At 33.0% G+C, this 26,400-nt stretch overlaps 1 protein-coding gene and 1 long non-coding RNA gene across 4 annotated transcripts in view; one reads left to right on the forward strand and one right to left on the reverse strand.

Annotated features, from left to right (window-relative positions):
• The window catches only part of LOC149896240 (uncharacterized), a 63,763-nt gene extending 38,157 nt beyond the window's left edge, over positions 1–25,606 (reverse strand). For 2 of the 3 annotated variants that reach the window (XM_090118095.1, XM_090118097.1), the window contains exons 1-2: positions 25,366–25,606; positions 9,132–9,542 (exon numbers count right to left, since the gene is read on the reverse strand). In XM_090118095.1, coding sequence (XP_089974221.1) covers positions 9,132–9,535 — 404 coding nt within the window. In that variant the 5' untranslated portion in view covers positions 9,536–9,542; positions 25,366–25,606. The remainder of the gene's footprint in view (positions 1–9,131; positions 9,543–25,365) is intronic. The other variant, XM_090118096.1, reaches the window with a different exon arrangement.
• Positions 20,514–21,468, forward strand: LOC149896241 (uncharacterized). The gene is made up of 2 exons (XR_016458365.1): positions 20,514–20,844; positions 21,277–21,468. It is a non-coding gene; the product is annotated as an uncharacterized LOC149896241 (long non-coding RNA).
• Positions 25,607–26,400: the final 794 nt, after the last annotated feature.

Here is a 26,400-nt window from a genome sequence, read left to right on the forward strand (position 1 = left end):
AATGTGAGCCTCTTCACATACCATGGTTTTATAACAAAAAGTTCAATAGACGCGAAACTGTACCGCTTTTCGACTTCGTTCCGGACACATACCGTGCGGAAGTTTTACTTATCTCTTGAAAAAAGTTGACTCGCCCAACTGCGAATTCTGTCATAAATATGACGATACACTTCCTCATGGAATGTGTTCGGAACGATGTTAAAAGAAAAGACTTGTTGACAAATTTTAAAATAAACTTTATGAATGTTGGTGCATATCATAGCATTCTAGCTGCACCACACTCTGATGCAGCTAGAATGCTATTCAACTTTAAATCTTCTTCTTATATATAAAAATGAATCGCAAAATGTGTTGGTAAGCGCATAACTCGAGAACGGCTGAACCGATTTCGATAATTTTTTTTTTATTATATTCCTTGAAGTACGAGGATGGTTTTTATGTAGAGAAAACGTAAATATGTACCACGGGCGAAGCCGGGGCGGACCGCTAGTTTAAAATATAGTTAATATAGTTTATTAAGTGTTAAATATTTGTATACAAGGTACGATGGGATTGTCATCGTCCTTTAGGACAAAAATCCCTTAATAAAAAAAGATTTAAAAAAAAGGGTTTTTATCGAACTTCAAGTTAGCAATAAGTATCAATATTTGGTAGCTGCTTGATAGATTTTACCTTCAGAGATATCGTCAAAATTGATAGTTACCAAAAAATATGAAAATCTACGAATCTTGGAACAAAATTATTTTTTGTAGTCGGATATGATTCAAAATGATGGATTTTGGATATATATGAAGTATGTACGTTAAAAAGGTGATTTAAAAGAAATTATATTTTTGTGAAAGTTTCAATGCCATAATTGTTAATTTTGCTACATGGTGCATGGTGACCAGGTTTAAGGTATTACCAAATGATACATAACTACCATTGAGTTACTATGTACTACGTACTAGAGGGCATCGCTACTACACTATTTGTAACACGAGTTAGAGCCAAACGTCTCAAACATCGCTTATATCTATGACTCACTAGCCGCCCCAAGCGTGCCCCGCACCGCCGACTTTGTCGCACAGATTTTGTCCGTGGTGTCCTCTCTATACGTAGTAATAATACCTCAATGATAACTAACTACATTTTTTGGCTAGCTATATGACGGTAATTTTATTGACCGTGTCATAAATGTGAAAACACAAACCAATCAGAATTAGTTTTGTAATTTAATACAATAAAAGTGTTAGCACCACTATAGATGATAGATGAACCGATTTTAATGAATTTCAACATAAAGATAGATTGTTCTTTCGAAACGAATATACTTTCAACTAGACAATAAACGTCAAAAACAGTGAAATAGGACGGAAATACAAAACTTGAGTGTGATAAAAAAACACATCTACTAATATTATAAAGCTGAAGAGTTTGTTTGTTTGAACGCGCTAATCTCAGGAACTACTGGTTGGATTTAAAAATTATTTCGGTGTTAGCCTATTTATCGAGGAATGCTATAGGCAATATATCATCACGCTAAGAACAACAGGAGCAGGGCACTGCGGGTAAAACCGCGGGGCACAACTTAAAAATTTAAAATTAAAGCAAGCGCAGCCGCGGGTTCAACTAGTATAATTGTAACTAGCCATGTGTACCATTTAAAGAAGAGAAAGAGTCAGGTCAGTTGACGACTGTCTAGGCCTTTCTCTGGCGCTAGTCACTGGTGTTTAGCGTATTGTTACAGTAGGTTAGGATGGATACGCCTAGACAAGCTATTGTAACTTTATTTATTACACGCTTTATATTAGCTTCACCTGTATGTTTGTTTGTAACCGACTTCTTTGGGCGCGATTTTGACCCACTTTAAACGGCCAGATTTCGTTCAAACTTTGTAGATTTATTGAGGACCGATGACAATACACTAATTTGATAAAATTTTCTATTTTTTAGTTCGGTTTTCTATAAAAAGCGTGTTTTTTAGTTTTTTTAAACTATTATTATTTTAACTTTTAATAACTCAGGCCCCGGAATCACAGAAACAATAGAAAATCTATTGTGTCGTGGACCGATCGGGCCGTTCGGGGCTCAATGGGTTAAAGTTAATTCGTTTAATAATTCGAATCGAACATTTTCTATTGGTTTTTATTTAAAAAATATAGATTTTGACACGTTTTCTCTTTACAAATGTATGGACCACATCTAACAGTTGATTTTATGTTTTTATTCTGATAAGTTTATGGTGTAACAACGTTAATCGAAGTTTGTTCATTTAGAAGATTCAAAAGTGCTTCTCAAAGAAGCCTAGAGTTGAATGAATAAATGTTTGATTTTGAGTTAATAATGTACTTTATCAACGTAACGGAAAACAACAAAGAAAAATCCAACTATGTGTGACATCCGCCAATCCGCGATGTGCAAGTTATTGACGACGCGGTTGGCGCAGTGGTAAAGTAACTGCCTACTGAGCCGACGGTCCCGGATTCGATCCCCGGTCAGGGCAAATATTTGTGTGATGAACTCAATTATTTGTTCTTGGGTCTGGGTGTTATTATCTATATATGTATTTATTAAATATTATATTTATCGTCGCCTAGTACCCACAACACAAGCCTTAATTGAGCTTACTGTGGGACTAGGTCGATTTGTGTAATAATGTCCTATAATATTTATATATTTATTTATTTATTTATTGCCTTTAAGTTGCCTTTGTTATCATATTGTAACATGTTCCTTGTTTAATAAGTAGTTTGTGCATTTCTTTCATAGGATCATTTGTAAATGTTAAGGTTACATATGAAAGGAAACGAAATATGCAATTAGTGGCTATTAAAAAGTAAAATAAGGTCATATCCACACTATTACTTCTCTCTCAGTAATGGCGATGTGTGCCGACTGCAGGCTTTTCATTGAAACAATTCTCTACTTAACTAGGGTTGTCACATAAATCCTACTCGAAAATATTTTTATTTTTATTTATTTATACTTTATTGTAGTTTGCCCGTTTGTTTGCTTGAACGTGCTAATTTTAGGAACAACGAAACCGATTTGAAAAATTGTTTCACTGTTAGACCACTTATCTAGAAAGGTTATAGGCATACAATATCATCACGCTTAGACCAATAGGAGCGGAGCAATGCGGGTAAAACCACGGGTTACAGCTAGTAAAATACAATGTTCAGGAGTCAGGAGTCTATTTGATTATTTATTTGAAATAATCATCGCAGGAACTGAAAATATGCTGTCTATATAGTAGGTATAATACTAATAGTACTACACATGTGGTATTACTATGTATGCGGGTGATATATGTATGCTGTTTCGTGATCGAATTTTTTCTACTCTTGAAAAAATTTCTCACATTTGAATGCTATCTAAATATCAAATTCAAGTGTAATTATATCAACGCATGAAAAAACAAATAAACCAGTTATAATACTGCTAGTTGCCAACCCTAGCGCTCGTAATGCACCTTGCGAGTTGCGAAGAAACCGGTCGAGTCTGTTAATCACACCTCAATTCACCATTACAACAAGCATTACGTATTTTTAGGGTTCTGTCTACCCTAACCGACTTCAGAAAAAAAGTATTTGTAAAAAGGATCTTACCCATGAATTTTAAATATTGAAATCGATGGCTTTAACCACTACACTAAAGATTATTTATTTATTTTATTACACTTAAAGATAGAATACAAAAATAGCTTAAACTACGGTACAATTGACGATCTTATCGCTTAGACCGATTTCTTCCAGACAACCTTTGGTACAATAGAGGAATAAATACATAAATGGGTAGTTTGCAGAATATAACTACACAATATATTTATTTTGGCAACGGTAACCGTTATATAACATTATGTAGATATCAATTATCAATGCATATTTATAACCTTACATAATTCATGGTCAATGGTCAATCATTCAACAAGTATAGTGATTAAAATGGTGAGTTTGTGTTCAATTTTTGTGTAAGAAATAGCTTTGATAGTTTCCTTGGTTTTGAAATACGAATAAAAAATAGAAAGATCGACAAATAGATTCTATACAATATTTTTATCCAAATCTTTCCTGGAATATTTGTAAAATATGACCAATAATGACAGTGAATATATAAAAAGAAATAATAGTATTTATTCAACTACAAAAAGCAGTAATACTTAAAACATGTTGAATAGTAAGAAGATTCCTCCAAATAGAAGAACATGACAATACTTGACAGACAGACACCTATATAAATTACAAATGCTGCATTTACTTGGTTCCCGCCCGTAAATGTGGCTACTACCAGGCACCAGCATTTATGCTGAGGTATAACTAATATACGCAAACAAAAAATAATAATAATATAATTAAATAAATATTCATATTATATATTATACAAATAGCACACAGATAAAAAATATTCACACAATCCATAATAATAAGATAATCTATGAATTAAGATGAACCGCAACAGCTGTAACTCAAAATAGACGCACGCTAATTTTACGGATGGGCTATAATCGTCTTTTTAATGTCTCCGCAAAATCATAGACAACTAACTATATTCTTCTTCTTTCTCGGAATATGTCAAAGTTTGACAGCTGTCAAGACTGCTCAGAATGGCGCGTAACGTATTTTTTTAAGTATAAAGTATCTACGAATAAAATATTGAGTTAGAAAAATACTTACCTATATTTAAATACGCAGAATACGTTTTCTCCAAAAAATATTATGAACTAGCTTTCCGCCCGCGGCTTCGCCCGCGTTTTCAAAGAAAAACCCGCATAGTTCCCGTTCCCGTGGGATTTCCGGTATAAAACCTATCCTATGTGTTAATCCAAGTTACCATCTATATGTGTGCTAAATTTCCTTGTAATCGGTTCAGTAGTATTTGCGTGAAAGAAACAAACACACACACATCCTCACAAACTTTCGCATTTATAATATTAGTACGAAGGATTCGGCATGTTATATAATTAAGAGAAACCTAATCCTCTTGGCTCTTTGTTGGTTTAATAAAAAATATAAAATAACTCACAATTTACCCTTTACCTTCCACAAAAAAAAAACTCTTTTATTGTAATACTTTATGGGTTTAAAACATGTTTGAAAACTTTCTTCACATTTTAAAAAGATTTTTGCATTACTGTAAAATCAACTGCTTTAAAAAAATTCAAGGATCGTACGTAAATGCTATGTCGTTTGCAGAACTTGTATAAGTATTTAAATTTTCATCACGATTTTTGTTGAATATTCTTGATAAATTCTAACTAACGGTACTTGTGAAAAAGGTTTTTTGTTTGTTTGTTTGTGTTATACGTGAGAAGTGTCGAGCTGGATTTGAGAAGATTTTGTCATTGGTTGTAGTTAGAAATTCATAATTTACCTAATGAAAAATAAAAATTTAATAGGTCTATTCACAATAATAAATATCAATTTAAAAAGTTGATAAAGGATCTTAATTTTATAAATACATATTACTTTTAATACTTTTAACAAAATATCTAAGTTAAAATCTACGAAACAGATAGGCTTTTAAAAATACAAAGCTAAATTATAAGTAAGTTTAAATAAAAAAAGCACACAAAACCACGTGTACACACTAGTCATATACAATAAACATAGCAAAAAGTTTATAAAATACATGTGTTCGGAAACGAGGATATTTGCGCAGACGGCGTGGCGGGTGGAGCTTGTATATAGAGTTATTAATGTATAGACGAGACGCAAAGATATAAATTTAAAAATAGAACGTAATGTCACGTTGAACAACCGTAATATGTGTAGGTTAGATACTTGATTAATTTTTGTTTTTGTTACTAAATTATATACCCTTTAATTACATAGTCGTAGTAATAAAATTTCCAGCCTGTGGCTAAATTATTATTTAAGTATAATTATTGGCTTAATTTATTTCAACAATGTAATCATTGAGAATCAATCAATGATTGACTGCAATGATTCTTTCAACGTGTAAGAGGACGTTTTGTTCGTGGTTATATTCAACTAGATTTCCGCCCGTGGCTTCGCCCTCGTTTGCAAAGGAAAACCCGCATAGTTCCCGTTGCCGTGGGATTTCCGGGATAAAAACTATCCTATGTGTTAATCCAAGTTACCCTCTATATATGTGTGCTAAATTTCATTGTAATCGGTTCAGTAGTTTTTACGTGAAAGAGTAACAAACATCCATACATCCATACATCCTTATAAACTTTCGCCTTTATAATATATATTAGATATAACAATCGAATAATCGAAATGTATAAATAATAGTTACTACCATATCTCATATAATTAAAAAAAGTGATATAGGTAATATCTATCTACAAGTACCTAACGACAACATTAGCTCCTCGCCATCCAATCTAAAATAAGGAATTTATTTGGCCCAGTCTATACATTCCTATATCTTCACAAGATTAACTGCCACCGTGCATTTATCACGTAATAAAGTGAATTCACATCAAAGATATTTATATTTAGTTCATTTAACAGGATATGTCGGATTATGTTTAAATATACATATATATGGGTATAATAGGCGCGTTGAGAGTAAAATTTAAAGGAAGCGTCATGCCAGTACCGTCACGTTATGGAATAAGGCGACGATTTTGCTATCTTTGAAACTTACCAAAGAAGTTCCACTTCTTACACGTGTGCTCGGCATACACGCTTTTTTTTTAATTTATCTGCGCATATTATAAAATCACGACTGCTAGAACGGTGAAGGAAAACATAGTGAATCAAAAGTTCGACGACATGTGACATCTGTCCGCACTCGGCCAGCGTGGTGGATCGTGGCCTGTAACCTCACAGGTCCCGTCTCCCAGCAGTGGGAACGTATATGGGCTGATGATGATGAATTGCAATATTTATTGTAGTGTATTGGTTGGTAGTAAGTAGTAACCCTGCCTTCCAAGCCAGAGGTCGTGGGTTCAATTCCCACCCAAATATTTGTGTGATGAACATCGATGTTTGCTCTGTGTCTGGGTGTTAATAGTCTATTTAAGTTATATTTAACATTATATATGTATGTTTATCAGCCATCTGGTTTCAGCTTAGTACCTATGGGATCAGATCGTGCCGTGTGTGAAAATGTCCTGAAATATTTATTACTAGCTGCTCTTCGCGGTTTTACCCGCATTGCTCTGCTCCCGTTGGTCTTAGCGTGATGATATATAGCCTACAGCCTTCCTCGATAAATGGGCTAACTATCTAACACCGAAAGAATTTTTCAAATCGGACCAGTAGTTCCTGAGATTAGCGCGTTCAAACAAACAAACTTTTCAGCTTTATAATATTAGTATAGATTTCTTTATTTATTGACACGATTATACCGCCATCACAATTGTTACATGTTATACGTTTAAAAATAACATCGTTCCGCAAACCCATGCCAACTAGCATGATTTATTTTTAATTGTTCAGTTATGTAAATGCTATACGGTCTAGACCGAAAAAAAAATAAATTTATCTTAAACTAGAGGTCGGCCCCGGCTTCGCCCGTGGTACCTACATGTTGACGTTTACTCTCCATAAGAACCATCCTCGTACTTCAAGGAATATTATAAAAAAATAATGAAATCGGTTCAGCTGTTCTCGAGTTTTGCTTTATATTTATATTTTTTACAATTTTTCAATGATAATCCGGGGTCCAATCCTATTGGTTGTAACTTGTAAGCAAAGACAAACCAACAAAAAAGATTATTCAATTCGAACTCGATTCAATTATTGATAGGTAAGACACTTCGCACAACAAAAATAAAATTCACGTTCTTCGATAATAATTAAAGCATTTTTTTATTTATTTTGTGAAATACACTTTTAGCTTATGTTGCAACACTCAAGAGGCGTTTATTTTCTTGTAATAACACTATATTTTATAACAAAAAACTCAGTTCAAAAGAGAATCTATTAAATAACCGGCTAATTAGTGTACCGGTGTGTGTCTGTCACCGGGCGCTCGGGAGTGTCTAAACAGCTGAGCCGAATTTAGACGTTCCAGTTAATTGGTTCAATCAGTCTTTTTCTGTTACTTTTTTACGTTTATAATTTTTTTTTTCAAAATGAATTTTTTTAGTGAGATTTTTTATTTTTGAAAAATTTTTTGAACAGTTATTGTTGTAATCCAAGTGGCAAAAGTCATCAAAATCAGTTCAGCCGTTCTTAACTAATAAGTGGTGTTACAAATATCTTGTGCGATCTTGGAGGGAACATTCTAATATAGACGTACGAAAAGATGACTGTTTATTAATAAAAGTACTAAACTTTGACCCGACTTCGATTTGGTTGACCCGGGATTAAAAAATGCCTATGTAGAATTTAGTAGCATATTAACAACATAAAGATTCTTATAAAATACACAATACTGAATACTTAAGAAAAGCTTTGAAGATTTAACACCTAAAGAATTGTGTAAATCGACTGATCAGTTTTGGAGTTAATTCTTAATAAACAAACAAACAAATCTTCCTTGTTATCAGAATACTTTCGATATAGGTTAAGATATATTTTTCCTGTTGTAAACGAAACCAAGTCTTCTAGGAAACAACTAAATTGTCTGATTCATTAATTTTCTCACTAACTTGCCAATAAACATGTTCACCATTATTTACGTATGTTTGCTATGTGTATCTCAGGAACTACTGGACCGATTTGAAAAATTCTTTCGGTGTAAAAGCCCATTCATCGAGGAAGGCTATAGGCTATAATATATCATCATTCATAACGAATAAATTATCGTTATATAGAAAATGTTGTATTTTTAATATTTTATTCATTATAAAGAGACATGTTTTTTATTGCAACAGCGATAAAATATCACTTTATCTCACGTTAAAGGTTAAAATAAGAATTAATTTTGGATGTGTTATCTTTTTATTCAATTTAATCAAAATTACAAACAACATTTACAAAAAATGCGAACCTCGAACCGCATTTCACTGTGCTTTGTAAATTTAACAAAAAAAATTGAAGGTTTTTTGTTTGTACCATACAATCTACGAAATTACTGGTATTATATTACTGGTACTGGTTACTGGTATAGAGGTTCATATTATGATATGTATAACATTTTTTTTATTACTACTGATACCATTTTTTTTTCTGGACCTTTATTAAATTTTTTCTTCAAAAATATCCTCTTTTAATAAATACAAAACTTACCCATCACTTCCAACAAACGTCTCCTTCGCAGTCACACCATTGTAATGTATCCTGTTCTCCACCTCCCCATCAACTAGCACATCCGTCATCACAAAGTTTAGTATCTCCTTGTTCAAATGCCGCCTCAAATATTTTATATCGCTCAATGTTTTTCGATCTCTGTTGTCTATTCCGTGCCTGTGTTTGTGCGTGAAATTCGAAATTGGAACTCCCGCGCTCATGTCAATGTCACTTTGACGGCTGTCAATGTCACCGCTGTCAATGTCAGAACTGTCACTGTCAGTGTCACAGCTCGTGGAGCCGAGTAGTAGCAGGATCAGTATGGGCGTGCTGAACAACTTCTTCCAAGAGACAAGGCGGGAGACGCTTGACTTTTTCTTCGCTTTCGGCGATTTCAACTCCATCGCTGATCTGTAATTAATGTTATTTGTTAGTGTGGATTATTCAATAATGCTTATAAAAAATAGGCATTTAGAATGTGGGTTTGAACTTCAATTATATCTCTAATCTGTTATATTATATCTCTAATCTTCTAATCTGTCTCGCCTAATTTATTATTTTTGGTTTTTGTCTGTGGTTTTTGTTTTTGGGAAACCATAGCTTATTTATTTTTGTTAATACGAATTAAACAACTTAGAAGCTTAAATTAAATAAAATTAATTTTGCAAAATATAAGACGTTTAATGTTTACGTTTGATCGCTATCTCTAATTGTATTTAATAATAATTATTTATTTTTGTCATATTATATCGTCAACAAAACAGCATCGAGTCCAAAGGTTTTAAAAACTGCATTTTGCATAATCGTAAAAACGCAAATCTAGACACTGGATCAAATCACAAAAAATAACGTGAATTTTTAATTAAATAATAAAAATACTTATTTACAAATAATAATATACATATTTTCAAGTTTTGTTTATTAAGAAAACTATACCTATAATTCTATGTTAAATAACAGGTAAATAAAATAAATATCCAACATACCTATATATTTGCTTTAAATTAAAATTATTATAAAAACTACTTACCGAAAGGGAGAAATGAACAGAAAAATTTTAAGGATTTAGCTTTGTCGAATCATTGAGACGAGATTGTAATAGACATAAATTTAAACATAAGTGACAACCATTCAAATAGATAGAGCCGTTTTTCATAATGCCATGAACAAACTCACAAACAGACTCAAAATCGTGAAAAAAAAAATAATTGGCATAGTTCATTAGCAGCCTATAATTATTATTGTATGCTAATGCGTAGATAAATTTTGACGACGTAAATGAAATTAAAAACCGTTATGTGGTATGTAAATAATGAAATGTGATATAGGCTTGTGTAAACAATAGTTCATGCACATACTTATATTATGATTATGACTAGGTTTACCCCGGCTTCGCTCGGATAGACATTGTTTCTGAGAGTTTTTCAAATTTAAATAGTTAGGTATACAAGTGAAGAAAAATCCCACAAAATCCAAAAATAATTTATAACCTCTATTCAAATTTCTAATAGACCTACTTAAATAAAGATTAGATAATTAATATTTAATTTTCTACAGAGAAAATATATCATTGTTTGCTAAACGATTGTTTTAATTCCGTTTCCGATTCCCGGTCTGATAAAAATCAAAAAAGTTTCACCTTGTATACTTCTGTTCTATTACTTAGTCACAGAATACTAAATACTACTTAGTTAAAGAACTATAAAAGTCGTATGAAATCGAAAACATAACTCATCGCACGACGTACTCTTGTAAAAATCATCTCAAAATTGATGATTTTCAATTTTACCGTAATCAATTACCTACCAATTTTCCATACTAAAGCAGGTATGAACTATTTTTAAACTAAATAGTGACGCTAATCTTCACCGTTACGTGGAATATTATCAATTATGACGCGCGCGTCATAATATCGTACCTGTATTTACGCAGTCGATAACTAACGCGTAAGTATTACGTCATTTTTGTCGTGATTCTCAAGTTACGCTTAATTTACTTAGTCGTAACTTGATGTAAATTGTAACTGTATTACGGTTATACAAAATTACTTGACTAACTTCGGACTGCGGGTTTGATTGTGTAATCAAAAGATGATGATATCTGTGGGTTTGTGTAATTTTCGTGCATGTGTCACGCCGTTTAATAAAGAGTCTAGGCTAATAATTAAATCACTGATCACCAGTTGGCTGCGACATTGATACACATGCACAGTTAATATTCATGAAAAATGTTGCAAATTGCAATAATCGGAAAAAATTACGACGTCTTTGGGAGCAACTTCTAAACATATTCTGTTAACCTAATCTATCAGTTCACAAGTATATTAAAAATATCTAGCAATTTTAAAGTGATATTATTCTTATCCGACTACGCCACGAAGACTACTTAGGAATTTTGTGCAAACGCGAATTTAGTTTTAGTATATTTCTTAATTATTGTCCAAATTCAAAAGAACACAAACAAAAATCAAATGGCGCATTTTTTGCGCCAATCGTTTTTTTTTTTTTCAGAGCCCATCGTCCGAAGACTTTAAAGTTTAAACTTGAAGTTTAAATGAAAACAATACTTTTCCCTTAATATAGTTTTTTTTTACTAGATTATCAACGTTAATCAATACAGATTATCACGGTAAGTAAATAAATTGCAAATCACGGCCATCGACCTTGACTTTCGACTCGGAAGAATGATACGGGCATTTCGTTAAAATTTACTGAAAATTGTCAGTCACACTGGATTCGGTCTATTCCCACAATTTTTATTGACTTTATTTATTTACTAGCTGTTGCCCGCAGCTTCGCCTGCGTGGAAATTTTCATGGTACAAACTTTCGTTCCCTATTTTATCCCCGGGGGGGTAAAATTGATCAAAATCCTTTCTTAGCGGGTGCCTACGTCCTAATATCTACCTGCATGTCAAATTTCAGCCCGATCCGTTCAGTGGTTTGGGCTGTGCGCGTTGATAGATCACTATGTTAGTCAGTCAGTCAGTCACCTTTGAGTTTAATAATTATTGTAATTAGATTTATGTATTTACTGTACTTTACTGTGCTGCACATACAATTTAAAAACTAAAACTTATAGCAAGACTAGAGGGTGGCTTTATCACTTAAGAGTGATCGCTTCCAGGCAACCCACTGTGTGATGTAATATGGGCGGAGGCAGGTGAGAAGTACATAAATACATAAGCAAATTTGAAAGGAGGATTAAATCCACGTCTTTAATTCACTAATAACTACGTACATAGTCTGTCCCTATGTCCCTATGTATGCTTAAATCTTTAAAACTACGCCACGGATTTTGATGCGGTTTTTTTAATAGATATGTATAGATATTCTCGAGGAAGGTTTAAATATATAATTTATTAGGTTTCAGACAAAGCGGGCGTATCCGCGGGCGGAAAGCTAGTATAATATAAAGCGGAAAAGTAAGTTTGATCACGAACTACACCCCTCTTTTGCGCAGTTGGTTAAAATATATCCAATATATTATAAGGATAATGATACAAAAAACATTTTCCTAGTAAAAACTCAACGTCGATGTCTATTTATAAGAATTAATGAGAAAATCTAATGATTCAGTAATGTACGCAGAAATAATAGACCTACGTACGTAATATTTTAATTTAGATTAGGATGAAAAACAGGAAGGTTGGTTTAATCATACTAATATTATAAATTCGTGTGTGTGTGTGTTACTCTTTCACGTAAATACTACTGAACCGATTACAATGAAATTTAGCACACATAATTATAGAGAGTAACTTGGATTAACACATAGGATAGGTTTTATCCCGGAAATGCCACGGGAACGGGAACTATGCGGGTTTTTATTTGAAAACGTGGGCGAAGCCGCGGGCGGAAAGCTAGTTATACTAGTTATAATAATCTATACTATTATTAATTCCATTATAAAGCTAAAGAGTTTGTTTGTTTGAACGCGCTAATATCAGGAACTACTGCTCTGATTTGAAAAATTCTTTCGGTGTTAGATAGCCTCTATATCGAGGAAGGCTTATATATAGGCTACTAGCTTTCCGCCTGCGGCTTCGCCCGCGTTTTCAAAGAAAAACCCGCATAGTTCCCGTTCCCGTGGGATTTCCGGGATAAAACCTAGCCTATGTTACTCGTGGATAATGTAGCTTTCGAATGGTGAAAGAATTTTTAAAATCGGTCCAGTAGTTTATGAGCCTATTCATTACAATCAAACAAACAAACAAACAAAGTTTTCCTCTTTATAATATTAGTGTAGATAACAGGAGCGGAGCCACGCAGGTGAAACCGCGAAGAGCAGCTAGTAAATAATAATTGTGTAAAGAAGTAGTTTCAAACTTACTAGTAACGCTTAACGGGCTGTATGGCCTTTGACCTAGGGTCGGCAGTTCAATCCGATCTCATGTCCGGTTTTCAGTAGTTTATTAGTTTCCAATTGTTCATAATATAGTTTTTTACTGGTGAGTATGTCAAACTCAAACTCAAACTCAAACATTTATTTATTCAATTAGACTTCTTCTAGAAGCACTTTTGAAACGTCATTAAGTACATGTTTTTAACATTTACCACCGATTCGGAAAGCAGTATCTACGGAGAAGAATCGGCAAGAAACTCCATAGTTGCTCTTTTTAATCATGTCAGATTTACAATTTTACAAATTACATATGTAATATCATAATAATATGTGATAATAAATATAATATGTATATTATTTTACTAGCTTTCCGCTCGCAAGGAAAATTTCATTCCCTTGGGATTGAGATACACGTCGGTAAATGCTAATACTAGGTATTTCCAGGCACAAATATCAACCGGAAGGAAGTTAGCGCGGAAAGTTTATTTTTTTTAATTATTAATATCTCAAAAAATTGCTCCTAAAATGCTCCATCAGAATCAGTAATTGCTCCACTTCTATAATTATTAGTTTATTTATAATAAATAAAAAAAAAATCCAAATACTGAAAACTTGATTTCCCTATAGAATGAAAAATATTCACTTTTCATAGAAAATTTTTTTGCAAAAAAATTGCTCCCGATTTGCTCTATCAATTACAAAAAAAATTATTTAATTTTGGTAATTTTTACAATAATTAACTGAAAAACTATGTTTGCATAGTAAACTACTGCGCTGTGACGTCATCAATTACTGTCGTTGCGACGCATAAGGGTCATATTTATATGTATCAGCACTGCAGCGATATCTATTAAGACCTTAATGTTTATGTTTTCTTATTTATATTATTTACTAGATTTCCGCCCGCGGCTTCGCCCGCGCAGTCAAAGAAAAGCCCTCATAGTTCCCGTTCCCGTGGGATTTCCGGGATTGCGTCATTTTCTCGAGATAGCCTATGTCCTTTCTCGATCCATCAAAATATCTCCATACCAAATTTCATGAAAATTGGTTCAGTAGTTTAGGCGTGATTGAGTAACAGACAGACAGACAGAGTTACTTTCGCATTTATAATATTAGTATGGATAGTGATTGAGTCAACAATTGAATAACAAGTGTAAGTACTATTTTATTCAATAATAATGAACAATTAATAAATATTTCTACTGTAAATCATCATCAAAGTATTGAATTGGTATTAATAATTGAATTTGAATTTCTGTTTACTATAAGAAAAATTGATATGCACTTTTTATTTCAGGGTGTGAAGGGATTCAGTCAAGGAGTTTTAAATTATTGAAGAGTGGTAATTATTTAGAAGTAGGGTTCGCGAAAAAAATTGAGCCCTACTTTTATATAATCACCTGAAAATTTTTCACTAGAGTATAATTAATAATTCTTTATAATTATATAAAGAATTATTTTTGACAATAGGTTTTACATAAAAATTTTACTTATTACATAAATTAATTATTGAGTTTCATCTAGCAAAAGTTGAAAGAAACAGATATTATTATGTATTTCAAATCATTCTTATCATAGGTATGTTTATAAACATTTCCCTACCCATCCCTAAACTCGCATATTACGTTTATTCGTATTATTAAAACTTCAAGTAATTTTTAATTAATTTGTGTTTCAGTCGCTTGTTTCATCTTTCGGTGTCAAGTTGCTATCGTTTGCGGGAACTATGCGGGTTTTCCTTTGAAAACGCGGGCGAAGCGGCGGGCAGAAATCTAGTAAATAATATAAATAAGAAAACATAAACATTAAGGTCTACAGATATCGCTGCAGTGCTGATACATGTAAATATGGCCCTTATGCGTCGCAACAGCAATAATTGATGACGTCACAGCGCAGTAGTTTACTATGTAAACATAGTTTTTCAGTCAACTATTGTAAAAATTATCAAAATTAAATATTTTTTTTTGTAATTGATAGAGCAAATCGGGAGCAATTTTTTTGCAAAAAAATTTTTTATGAAAAGTGAATATTTTTCATTCTATAGGTAAATCAAGTTTTCAGTATTTGGATTTTTTTTTAAATTAATTATAAATAAACTAATAATTATAGAAGTGGAGCAATTACTGATTCTGATGGAGCATTTAAGGAGCAATTTTTTGAGATATTAATAATTAAAAAAAAATAAACTTTCCGCGCTAACTTCCTTCCGGTCAAATATCATATTATAAAATTGCTCCGCTGTGGCGTGAAAGACTAATGCGCTGATTACACCTAACGAGTACAGTGGCGAGTCAGTAAATACGCTCTCGGCCGAGACAGTTGCCGAACCGAGTGGGTGTTTACACGTATTTCACTAGTGGCGAGTCAGTTCAGTTTTGATCACGACGCGGACGTCTGCAATGGAACGAAAAAAAAAGAATTTAAACGGGTTTTAAATCGGCTGTTACCAGATATTATTAACGAATTGTGGGATTTATTAGAAATAATAAATAAAAATAATAATTCTTTGAAAAAATACAATGACGAAACGAACGAGTGGCGAGTGGCCGAGTGACGCGACGAGTGCGTGTTTATACCTGCCGAGCGGGATAGCGAGTGGGTACTCGGCCGAGTAAACAAATTGGGATTCTAGTGACTGTCTCGCCGCTCTTCTCGGCCGAGTACTCGGCCAAACACTCGTTGAAGTGTTTATACCAACCGAGCACTCGGCCGAGGACACTGACTCGCCACTGTACTCGTTAGGTGTAATCGCCGCAATACATACATACTTTCTCACAAATTTACAAATGATCAGCTTCTTTTTCACATAATGAATACTGGGTTATTTTAAATTATTCTTCAATTTTACAGTCATATTTACTACTACTTACCCCTACCCAGCGTTTTTACCCGTATACCGTATGGCTCCACTCTTATTGATCTTAGCGTGATAGTATAGCATATATCCTCACTCAATAATTGGGCTATCTAACACTGAAAGAACTTTTGAAATCGGACGCATAGTTCCTGAGATAAGCATGTTAAAACAAACAAACTCTACTACTTCATATTGAGTATAGATTAAGACATAGGTACTAATTAACTATGTATGTACCTAATATTGACCCTTAAAAGTACATTCCTTATATGAAGGTAATAAATTAAAAAGTGATTATCATAACTTTAATACTTAGACATATATTGCAATAATGAGTTGAGTTATTATATGAATATACTAGCCGCTCCGCGCGGTTTCACCCCCGTGGCTCCTCTCCTGTTGGTCGTAGCGTGATGGTATATAGCCTATAGCCTTCCTCGATAAATGAGCTATCTTACACCGAAAGAATTTTTCAAATCGGACCAGTAGTTCCCGAGATTAGCGCGTTCAAACAAACAAACAAACAAACTCTTCAGCTTTATAATATTAGTATAGATGTACTTCAATTTATCACGAATAGATCTGCCAGCAGCTCAGGCCAAATAATGTGATGTTAATGACTTATATTAAAATTGTTGATTAGCTGTACTAGTATAGTATTATATTATCTGTGGCATGTATGTAACATCAATGGAATTTCATCTGCCTATTACAGTTCATAGAGATACAGCCTGACGACAGATGGTCGGGGAAACAGACAGACAGACGAACAGCAAAGTCTCAGTAACAGGGGTTCATTTTACTCTTTGGTATGAATTATTATTTTATATTAATTATTTTTAAGCTATTGCATAGCTTCTATAGCGGGCCTTGAGCGCGGGGACCGAATCCAGAAATTCCGTAACGAAAAATCCTCACGCTCCCCACTCCGACGGGCACGGAGGTGTGGCTTGAAGGCATAACATGCAATACCTAAGTGCGAGTGCCACACGTCTTTTTTTATTTAACACTTTATTACACAATATATTATTTTCATAAAATTTTAAAGTAAATACTAAATCTCATAGTTACAGCTTTAATATGTGAAACGGGACGGCCTTATCACTTCAGAGTGATCTCTACCAGGCGACCTCTTAGGCAAAGGACAAGTGTTTGCTGTATAAAGGGAGGCATCAAAATCGTCTTAGGCTGACTATTCTGCGTAGATAGTACCTCAAAGTACATTACTGACCTATAAAACTGAGTTTAACTTAACCCTTACCTAATTAACAATGAATGAAATAACAAAACAAAAGATTGGGCAATCCATTTACAATTTGTCTATTAGACGGAGTAATGCAATGTTTTAATTAATTAGGTATGAACTGACAGTTTTTAAAGTCAAACTTCTTTAGACGCGTTGAGAGTAAAATTTCAAGGTCGCGTCATGGTAATACCGTCACGTGACACGTCATGGGGTAAGGCGATGATTTTGATATCTTTGAATCTTGCCAATGAATTTCACTTCTGACACGTATGCTCAGCACGTCGTAGATAAAAAATATTCTGTCTATTATTAATGGGATAGTTGAAGGTTGATCTTTCCTTTTTTTTCTTCTTCCTTTGCACTCAATGTTTATCACTTTAATCAGGAGTCAGGTCTTAGAAGAAATTTTAAATTATTCATTACTAGCGGTCCGCCCCGGCTTCGCACGTGGTACATATTTCGCAATAAAAGCCTATGTTCTTTCTCAGGGTCTAAAGATTATCTGTGCCAAATTTCATTAAAATCGGTCCAGTAGTTTATGCGTGAAAGCCATATAATATACAAAACCTTTTCTCTTTATACATAACTAGCTGCTCCGCGCGGTTTCACCCCCGTGGCTCCACCCCTGTTGGTCGTAGCGTGATGATATATAGCCTATAACCTTCCTCGATAAATGGGCTATCTAACACCGAAAGAATTTTTCAAATCGGACCAGTAGTTCCCGAGATTAGCGCGTTCAAACAAACAAACAAAAAAACAAACTCTTCAGCTTTATAATATTAGTATAGATATTAGTATAGAATATAGATTATAAATTAATTTAATGTACGTTTTTTTAATTCTTAACTACACCTTTTTAATAAATTTGTAATGGGAAACATTATAAGAATGATGGCATATAACATATCCTTGGTAAATGAAAGTAACCGTCAGCCTTGTGCTATAAGTAGTTGCCATTTTAATTAAATTGCATTTTTCGAAATATTTTTGGACTTAATTTGATTTTAAAAAAGCTTTTGTGGTTGATATTTGCAAGTAGGCACTTGATTGAATGTTATTTATTTATTTATGACACTTCATTGTACATTTATCAGGAAATTAAAATAAATGAATACATAAAAATTTTAACATAAAAAGTGTACAATAGGCGGCCTTATTGCTTAAAAGCAATCTCCATCAGGCATCCAGGAAAGACATTGTTAAAAAGCGAGGGCGCATCAAAATGAATGTTTTAATTTGTAAAAAAAAATTGCACGCCATTACTTACCTATACGTGAGAAAAAATATTGTACACAGTACAATTACACCCTTAAATGACCATAGTTATACGAGCAAATAAATATATTTTATGTATTTGAAATTTTCGCATAACCTTTTATAATTTTTCTTTTATTTTTATTCTAAGGAAAAAAACTGAATTGAAATTAAACAAATATTTGTAAATAATAAAACGTGATTTTATAATTATGATTTGTTATTTAATCATATTTCAAAATGGTGGCAACTTATTTTCAAGTTCATATAAAAATACATATCACAACAAGAATAAAACAAGAAGTATTTTTAAATATAAGTAATACATATAACAATATTGTGATGCAAAAGGGTCATTTAAAGAAAAAAAACAGTTTATTTGTACGGAAATACGGAACCATGTGTCGCGAGTTCGACTCGCGCTTATTTTTTTTTTAATATTACTTTTAATGAATAACCCGGGAAAGCCGGGGCAAGTGGCTAGTATATAAAAATCCAGTCAAAACATGCAAGAATAAGGTCAGTAGACTCACGGATTTGTTTACACTGGCTTATCAAAATTAATTACCGCTAAGTTTTTATATTATCTATACTACTTTCAACTTTTGGCCCCGGATCGCGATTCATGTTATATAATTTATTTTGTGCCATTTCTAATCTTTCACAAACACTTATTGGTTACTAGCTGTGCCCCGCGGCTTTATCCGCAGTGCTCCGCTCCTGTTGGTCTGTGATTCAATATATTAGCCTATAGCCGTCCTATAGTCTTCCTCGATAAATGGGCAATCTAACACCGAAATAATTTTTCAAATCGGACCCGTAGTTCCTGGGATTAGCGCGTTCAAACAAACTCTTCAGCTTTATAATATGTATTAGTATAGATAGGCTACATTGTATTGTTTTCCCGGGTAAAGCCAAGCGAAGCCAGGGCAACCAGCTAGTAATAAACAGAGATTCACAGGAGGGTTGTCACTCGACACATGAATGCGTGCGTGTTTTTGACATAATTAAATTATGGCCGGACAAATTTTATAATTATCCTACTTATTTGTGTGGACCGGTGGTTGTTTAAAGAGGATGCAGGTTCGAATCTTGAATAAAAAGCTTAGATTTGATTTTTTTTTTCTTTTCTATTAAATATCTGCATTAGACACAACCTAATTAGTTATTTAATGTACGATTGTTTTTTTCATAAGTATTTTTATTGTATTAAATAAAAACTTACTTTTCGTTTACTCGAATATTACTTAAGCTTTTTAGTTTTTGTTCCGAGTACACCCCGACGGAAGCGGAGCGTGAGACCTTTTTTATAAAGAAAAATTAATCATATTTTTTGATATTAATAAAAATGAAAATGGGTGATACATTCTTAAAAAACTATCGAGTTGTTTTAAATGTCCGGTTTAAATTAGAATAGAAATTAAACGAACATCTTCACATAGGTATACGTTTGCTTTTCTAAAATTACTATTTAACAACAATTGTTTATTACTAGCTTCCGCCCACGACTTTGTACGTGAATCCCCGTTTTTCCCCGTTCCCGCAAGAATTTCGGGAAATCCTTTCTTAGCGGATGCCTACGTCCTAACATCTGCATGCCAAATTTCAGCCCGATACGTCCAGTGGTTTGGGCTGTGCGTTGATAGATCGCTATATCAGTCACCACAGTCCTCAGAGGAATAAACCTATAGAGTTCTTATATTGAGACAGAACAAAATACATATTTTCTAATCTACTTACTCTTAGTCAATAACAGCATAAGTCAGATTGAGATAGCGATAGAGTATCTGCACTGTCTTCAAACGTAGCGCGCCGGCAGTCAGTTTGTTTTCCAACCAGCTGGTGGGCTCAGTGCGTCAAGTGTTTTTAACGAAATATTTAGAAAATATAAAGTGTATAGTGTTTCTTTTTATTTGTCAGTGTGCTAAAATGACTATTGTATGTTTAGCTACCGGCTATTACTAGTCGAATGGGAGTTTTGGATGAAAACAATGAAAAAATATCTTTCCATCGGTAAGTGATTTTCAGCAAATTGATAAATATTTATGTTCTAACCCTATTTGAAGGTTTTATCAAGCGCTTTTTTATAAGTTTATGTTGTAACTGTAACATTTACCCACTTTATGGGGTTGTGGAATACAAAATAATTAAATAATTTTTAAAAAATGTCACAATATTATCAAGTTTGGCATTTTGTTTACCACCGTAGTGTTGTAACACATCTAGCGTATATTATCGATTTATGACAAAAAATCTATTTCATATTAACGTTGATTTATTTATTTTGTTTCTTATATCAGATTTATATGTAGTTGTTGTAGCAAATAATTGATGTAAATTTTCTATAGCAGGAAAATAAAAAATACCACGTGATTGTTTTATTTGACTTATCTGTTTAGTTTGTTGTTTCTCTTTTAGATTATTAATAAATTCATTTTGTTTTAGATTTCCAGAGCTAAATAAAAAATGGGTATAAAACATGAGACGTGTAGATTGGACGCCGTCGAAATTTGCTAGATTGTGTTCACTGCATTTCGAGCCTGCGTGTTATCAAGATGGATACTCTAGAAGAATTGTGCAATCTTACGCTTACGTTTTTTTTTTGTTCCTTTAGATAATAAATACATTTGTGTGTGAGTGAATTTTTATTTGGAAATTTTTTTACACATTTACTTTAAATGTGTAACTATGTGAAAATTAAACGGTTGATTAAATGACAGTTCTCATAGATGGGAAACTACTATTGAAATACATACTTAATATACATGCGTTTTCAAAGAAAAACCCGCATAGTTCCCATTCCTGTGGGATTTACGGGATCAAAAGTAATTTTTCCAAATTTCATTGTAATCGGTTTAGTAGTATTCGCGTGAAAGAGTAACAAACATCCATCCTCACAAACTTTCGCTTTATTAGTAGGATGTAAGGAAAATGTTTTCTTTAAGACTGTCCTTTTATGAACTTGTTAAAATTCATGCTGACTGTGCCTTTCTCCTCACTCCTTTAACTTTATTGATCTTTATTTTAAATTATGTAGTTATATTTCAAGTTTTAAAATTTATTTTAAAATATACTAGCTTTCCGCCCGCGTTTTTAAAGAAAATCCCGCACAGTTCCCGTTCACGTGGGATTCCCGGTATAAAACCTATCCTATGTGTGTATGTACAAAATTTCATTGTAATCGGTTCAGCAGTGAAAGAGAAAGTGATCCATTCTCGCATAATTTCGCATTTATTATATTCGTAGGATTAAACAAATAATGTATTCAACTGAAATTTATGATTAATTTTGTTTTTATTATTCTTTATTATTTCACGAAACCGTAAATGCAAAATGCATTCACGATTTTATCGATTGAAGCACATCCCATCACTATCACCTTCTATCTATCTAAATACGTACCTATAGTAAAAATGGTGCCATGACTATGTTGAAACGTAGCTTGTAGTCTATAGCTATCTCATTCTTTCTTACGACGTTTTCTTTAGATAGAGAGAAACAAATATATGTAAATTGTATACGCTCGATACAAGTACTCTATAGGTTTATTGCTCTGAGCCACAGTCAGTCACATTTGAGTTTTATATTGTTTATTATTTAAAATAAGTTTATTATGAAAAAATTAAAATCTATTTCTTTATTAATTATTTAGAGGGTTTAACCTGTACAGATTATACCACCTTCATGACAGCAATAACAACTTACATAGATAACAACAGTATTTTGAAATTAACCAAAACATTTAAAACTATTCCTGTATTGATTATTTATTTCATTAAATGTACCTTCTTTGAAGACTCATAGTACGAAATAGAGTACAAAGTACAAATTATAATTAGGGATACTTAGCTAAATTTAAAATTTACACAATTACTTTAGACTTATTAATTATTATGTACACATATTAAATAATTACTTCTATTGTAAATGCCAGTAAATGCGAAAGTCTGTCTATAACGCCACAGACTAAATACTAATACTAGCGGTCCGCCCCGGCTTCGCCCGTGGTACATATGAAAAATAGATGTTGGCCGATTCTCAGACTTACCCGATATGCACAGAAAATTTCATGAGAATCGGTCCACCCGTTTCGGAGGAGTATGCAGACTAACATTGTGACACGAGAATTTTATATACTTATAAGATTAAAAAACTAGAGATTTTTTGTTTGAACGCGCTAACTCGAAACGACTGGCCCGATTTGAAAAATCATTTCGGTGTTAGATAGCCCATTTTAGGCCAGTGGAAATTAACATTTAATTCTCAAAGCATGATGTAGTGCTGCATTTTTGGTATGTTGTTTGGATCAGTTAGGGTGATGACTGATGTAAATCCCAATTTGCAACTTCGAAAAAGTTGTGCTCGCTGCGCACCGCGTGATAATCTGCGAAAATTTTCGACTTTTTTTCACTTTTTTTAAAGCGAGTAGGTACCTATAGGCTAAATATAATTATTAATTATCATCACGCTAAGTCCTAAGTAGGGCATGCAGAACCGAGTCCGGTTCCAAGTTTCTGAAACCCGGTTCCAAATCGAGCTCAGAACCGGGTAGAACCGGGTTACCCGGTTCTTTTATAATACCTCGGAAAAAATACAAAATTATACAAAAGTAACTGTAAAAGTACCTGATGGGCCTTTTATTTTACGCGGCTTATGTCTTATTTTATTAAATTAATAAATAAACAAAATTTCAATACTTCTCTTTATTTATCAGTCTTACAAAAGTACCTTGTTATCATAATATCACATATAAACTTAAACCTTATTCATTAACTGCAAACTGTAAAGCAAAAAACCGGCCAAGTGCGATTCAGACTCGCGCTTCGAGGGCTCCGAACAAACGTATTTTTTATAATGTTGTAACTTTAAAATTTATGTTTCTAGCAATTTTTCCTTTATCTGTGTTATAAGACGTTACTTTTACCAAATTTAAAGGCTCTGTGTTCATGTGAAGTACCCTGTAGGTTTTGAGTCCCATGCGAATGTCGAAATTTGTGAAAATTTTCAGCATTTACGGCTGTATCTTTTGATGCGTTGGCTTGTGAGTTTGACTTTTTCACAGCATCAAGGGACCGAAGACGTATTCGATATAAATTTCAGCTTGATACCAAAAACAAAAACATGACTGGATCATTATATGAAACAGTAAAATCAACAGCTTTTTAAATTCACGACAAATCTAATACAAATATTTCAGTAGCCTAATTTGTCATTTTCGAAGCCTAATTTTTTTTTTGGTAATACACCCGTAGGAAACTTATAGCATCTAAGGTTAGACAACCAATCAGAGCCACGCTTGAGGCGTGGCACGAAAATTCGCGATGCACGTAAGTCTGACGTTGCCAGATAGAATAAATTTGTTAAAATAATGCAGCAAAATATAAATAATACTTTATATTTTAATATTTTGGTCGGAACCGGGAGAACCGGGTTTCATACTATTCAGACCCGGTTCTCAATATCATCAAAAAACCCGGGTTTACCCGGGTTTTTCGGAACCGGGTAAACCCGGGTGCATGCCCTAGTCCTAAGATATAAGACCAACAGGAGCGGAGTAATGCGTTATGCGATTAATAATATAAATGTGAAAGTTTGCGAATGTCTCTTTTGATTGTCATGTCTGAAATGAGACGGAAATGAGTAACCGATTTTGATTGTGTTTTTTTAAGCTAGACTTTGGTCTAATTTTTGTATTGTTCCAATGCTGTTGTCTTATTTTATTTATTTTTTGTGGGTTCAAATAAAAGTTTATATTTTTGTCTCTATCTGATTGCAGAATTTATTAAAATAATATCTACCTTCTTTTAGGTAAAGTCAGATAAATGGCAATAACTAAATTCGCTTCACTGAACTTTGATGTAGGTTTTTTAATTATTATGTTATTATACTTAGGTACCTAATTCAAATAAACATAGATAGTCTAATAACTTTAAGATAAGTCAAGTTGGCTTTTACTAGAAATCATTATTATTAAAAATGGTTCAGTAACTTCCGAGGTTAATCCATACTAATATTATAAATGCTAAAGTAACTCTGTCTGTCTGTCTGTTACTCAATCACGCCTTAACTACTAAACCAATTTGCATGAAATTTGGTATAGAGATATTTTGATACCCGAGAAAGGACATAGGATAGGTTTTATCCCGGAAATCCTACGGGAACGGGATTTTCTTTGAAAACGCGGTCGAAGCCGCGGGCGGAAAGCTAGTGTCCTATAAACAAATAAAAAATGTATATAATTTATTGTAACTATTGTATATTGTATTTGTAGTATTATTTTATTGTATTTTTATTTTATTCGCGAAAAGAATTTCAAATTTGATAATTTCAAAGTTAAACACTCAAAGAACCAACGCACTTAAGTTATTGTAATATATTCATTACATTGAATAAACAATAAATTTATTAATTAATAATTATAAAATTTACCTACAATACAAAATTTGTATTTATTACGAAAATCAGTGTAGCGCCAACTATCGCGAGACTTACATAGGTATCCCAGATATGCAAAAAGCCGGTAAAAAGAATTACCTGTCCAGAATTCAGCTTACACAATCACAATCACTGAAACTATCACTTATTCCACAGCACAATTAGCATAAAAACAACACTTTATATGTTTTACCAATACGAACTTAACTTTCAAAATTTCGTATATAGTTTCCGCGGGAGCAGCGCGGACGAGCGACACAACCTCCCCGTACGACGCTCATACGTGCACTGAATAAAAAAAATGCCTCGTCGCTGCCAACGTGTCCATACTTCATATCGTATGATCGTACGATTCAGAACGTTTATAAAAAGAAAATGTAGTGGCCAGTTACTTTCACGCAAAAAAAAACGCGGCTATGCGGTGCAAAGAGTATGTATAAGATATTATATTGTAATATAATCTGTGGCGGGTTTTAATCTGCATGTTGCATCACATTTACGGAATTTATCGGCTGATTCTGAATGATAATGCGTTATAATTATCTAGAACACTAAATGGCAATATTTATACAGTGTATTTTTCTATGATAATTGGATTAGTTACGTAATATTTTTATATGCGTTTTTAAATTGGAACATAAAATGCGTAAACGGTAATTTTGCTGCGTTTTGGATAGTTTCAATCGGGGAAGGTAAGCAAGTATTGAAGTTGACTCGTCACGTGCTGTACCTATAATAAAGAAATGCATGCACATTGGATGCACATGCACTATGTTATGTTAAAATATTTATGTTAGTTGTATGCGAAGGATTAAGAAAGGTCATTTCTTATTACCGTATTAGGATAATTAATTATGCGGCGTTTATACAAATAGGTATTCCGTATTGTTCAGTAGGTTCTTCATAATTTAAGCCATAATTGTAAATTGATAGGTACTTATTTTCTATTTAATTTACTTTAAACTATTGTGATATTCCTAGAAACTACGGACATCTGATGTCCGACATCAACAACCATATTCTACCCATAACCCAACTATATAGCTATTATCTCAGCTTACATAGCAGACTACATAGCAGACTATACATAGCTTTTATCTCAGACTTTGAGCGACCGAATGTAAAAATTCCGTA

Source organism: Colias eurytheme, chromosome 29 (genome assembly GCF_061535395.1).
Source record: "Colias eurytheme isolate Ceu_HAF_F1 chromosome 29, ilColEury1 Martin Lab GWU primary, whole genome shotgun sequence".
In the NCBI taxonomy this organism is placed as follows: Eukaryota; Metazoa; Arthropoda; class Insecta; order Lepidoptera; family Pieridae; genus Colias; species Colias eurytheme.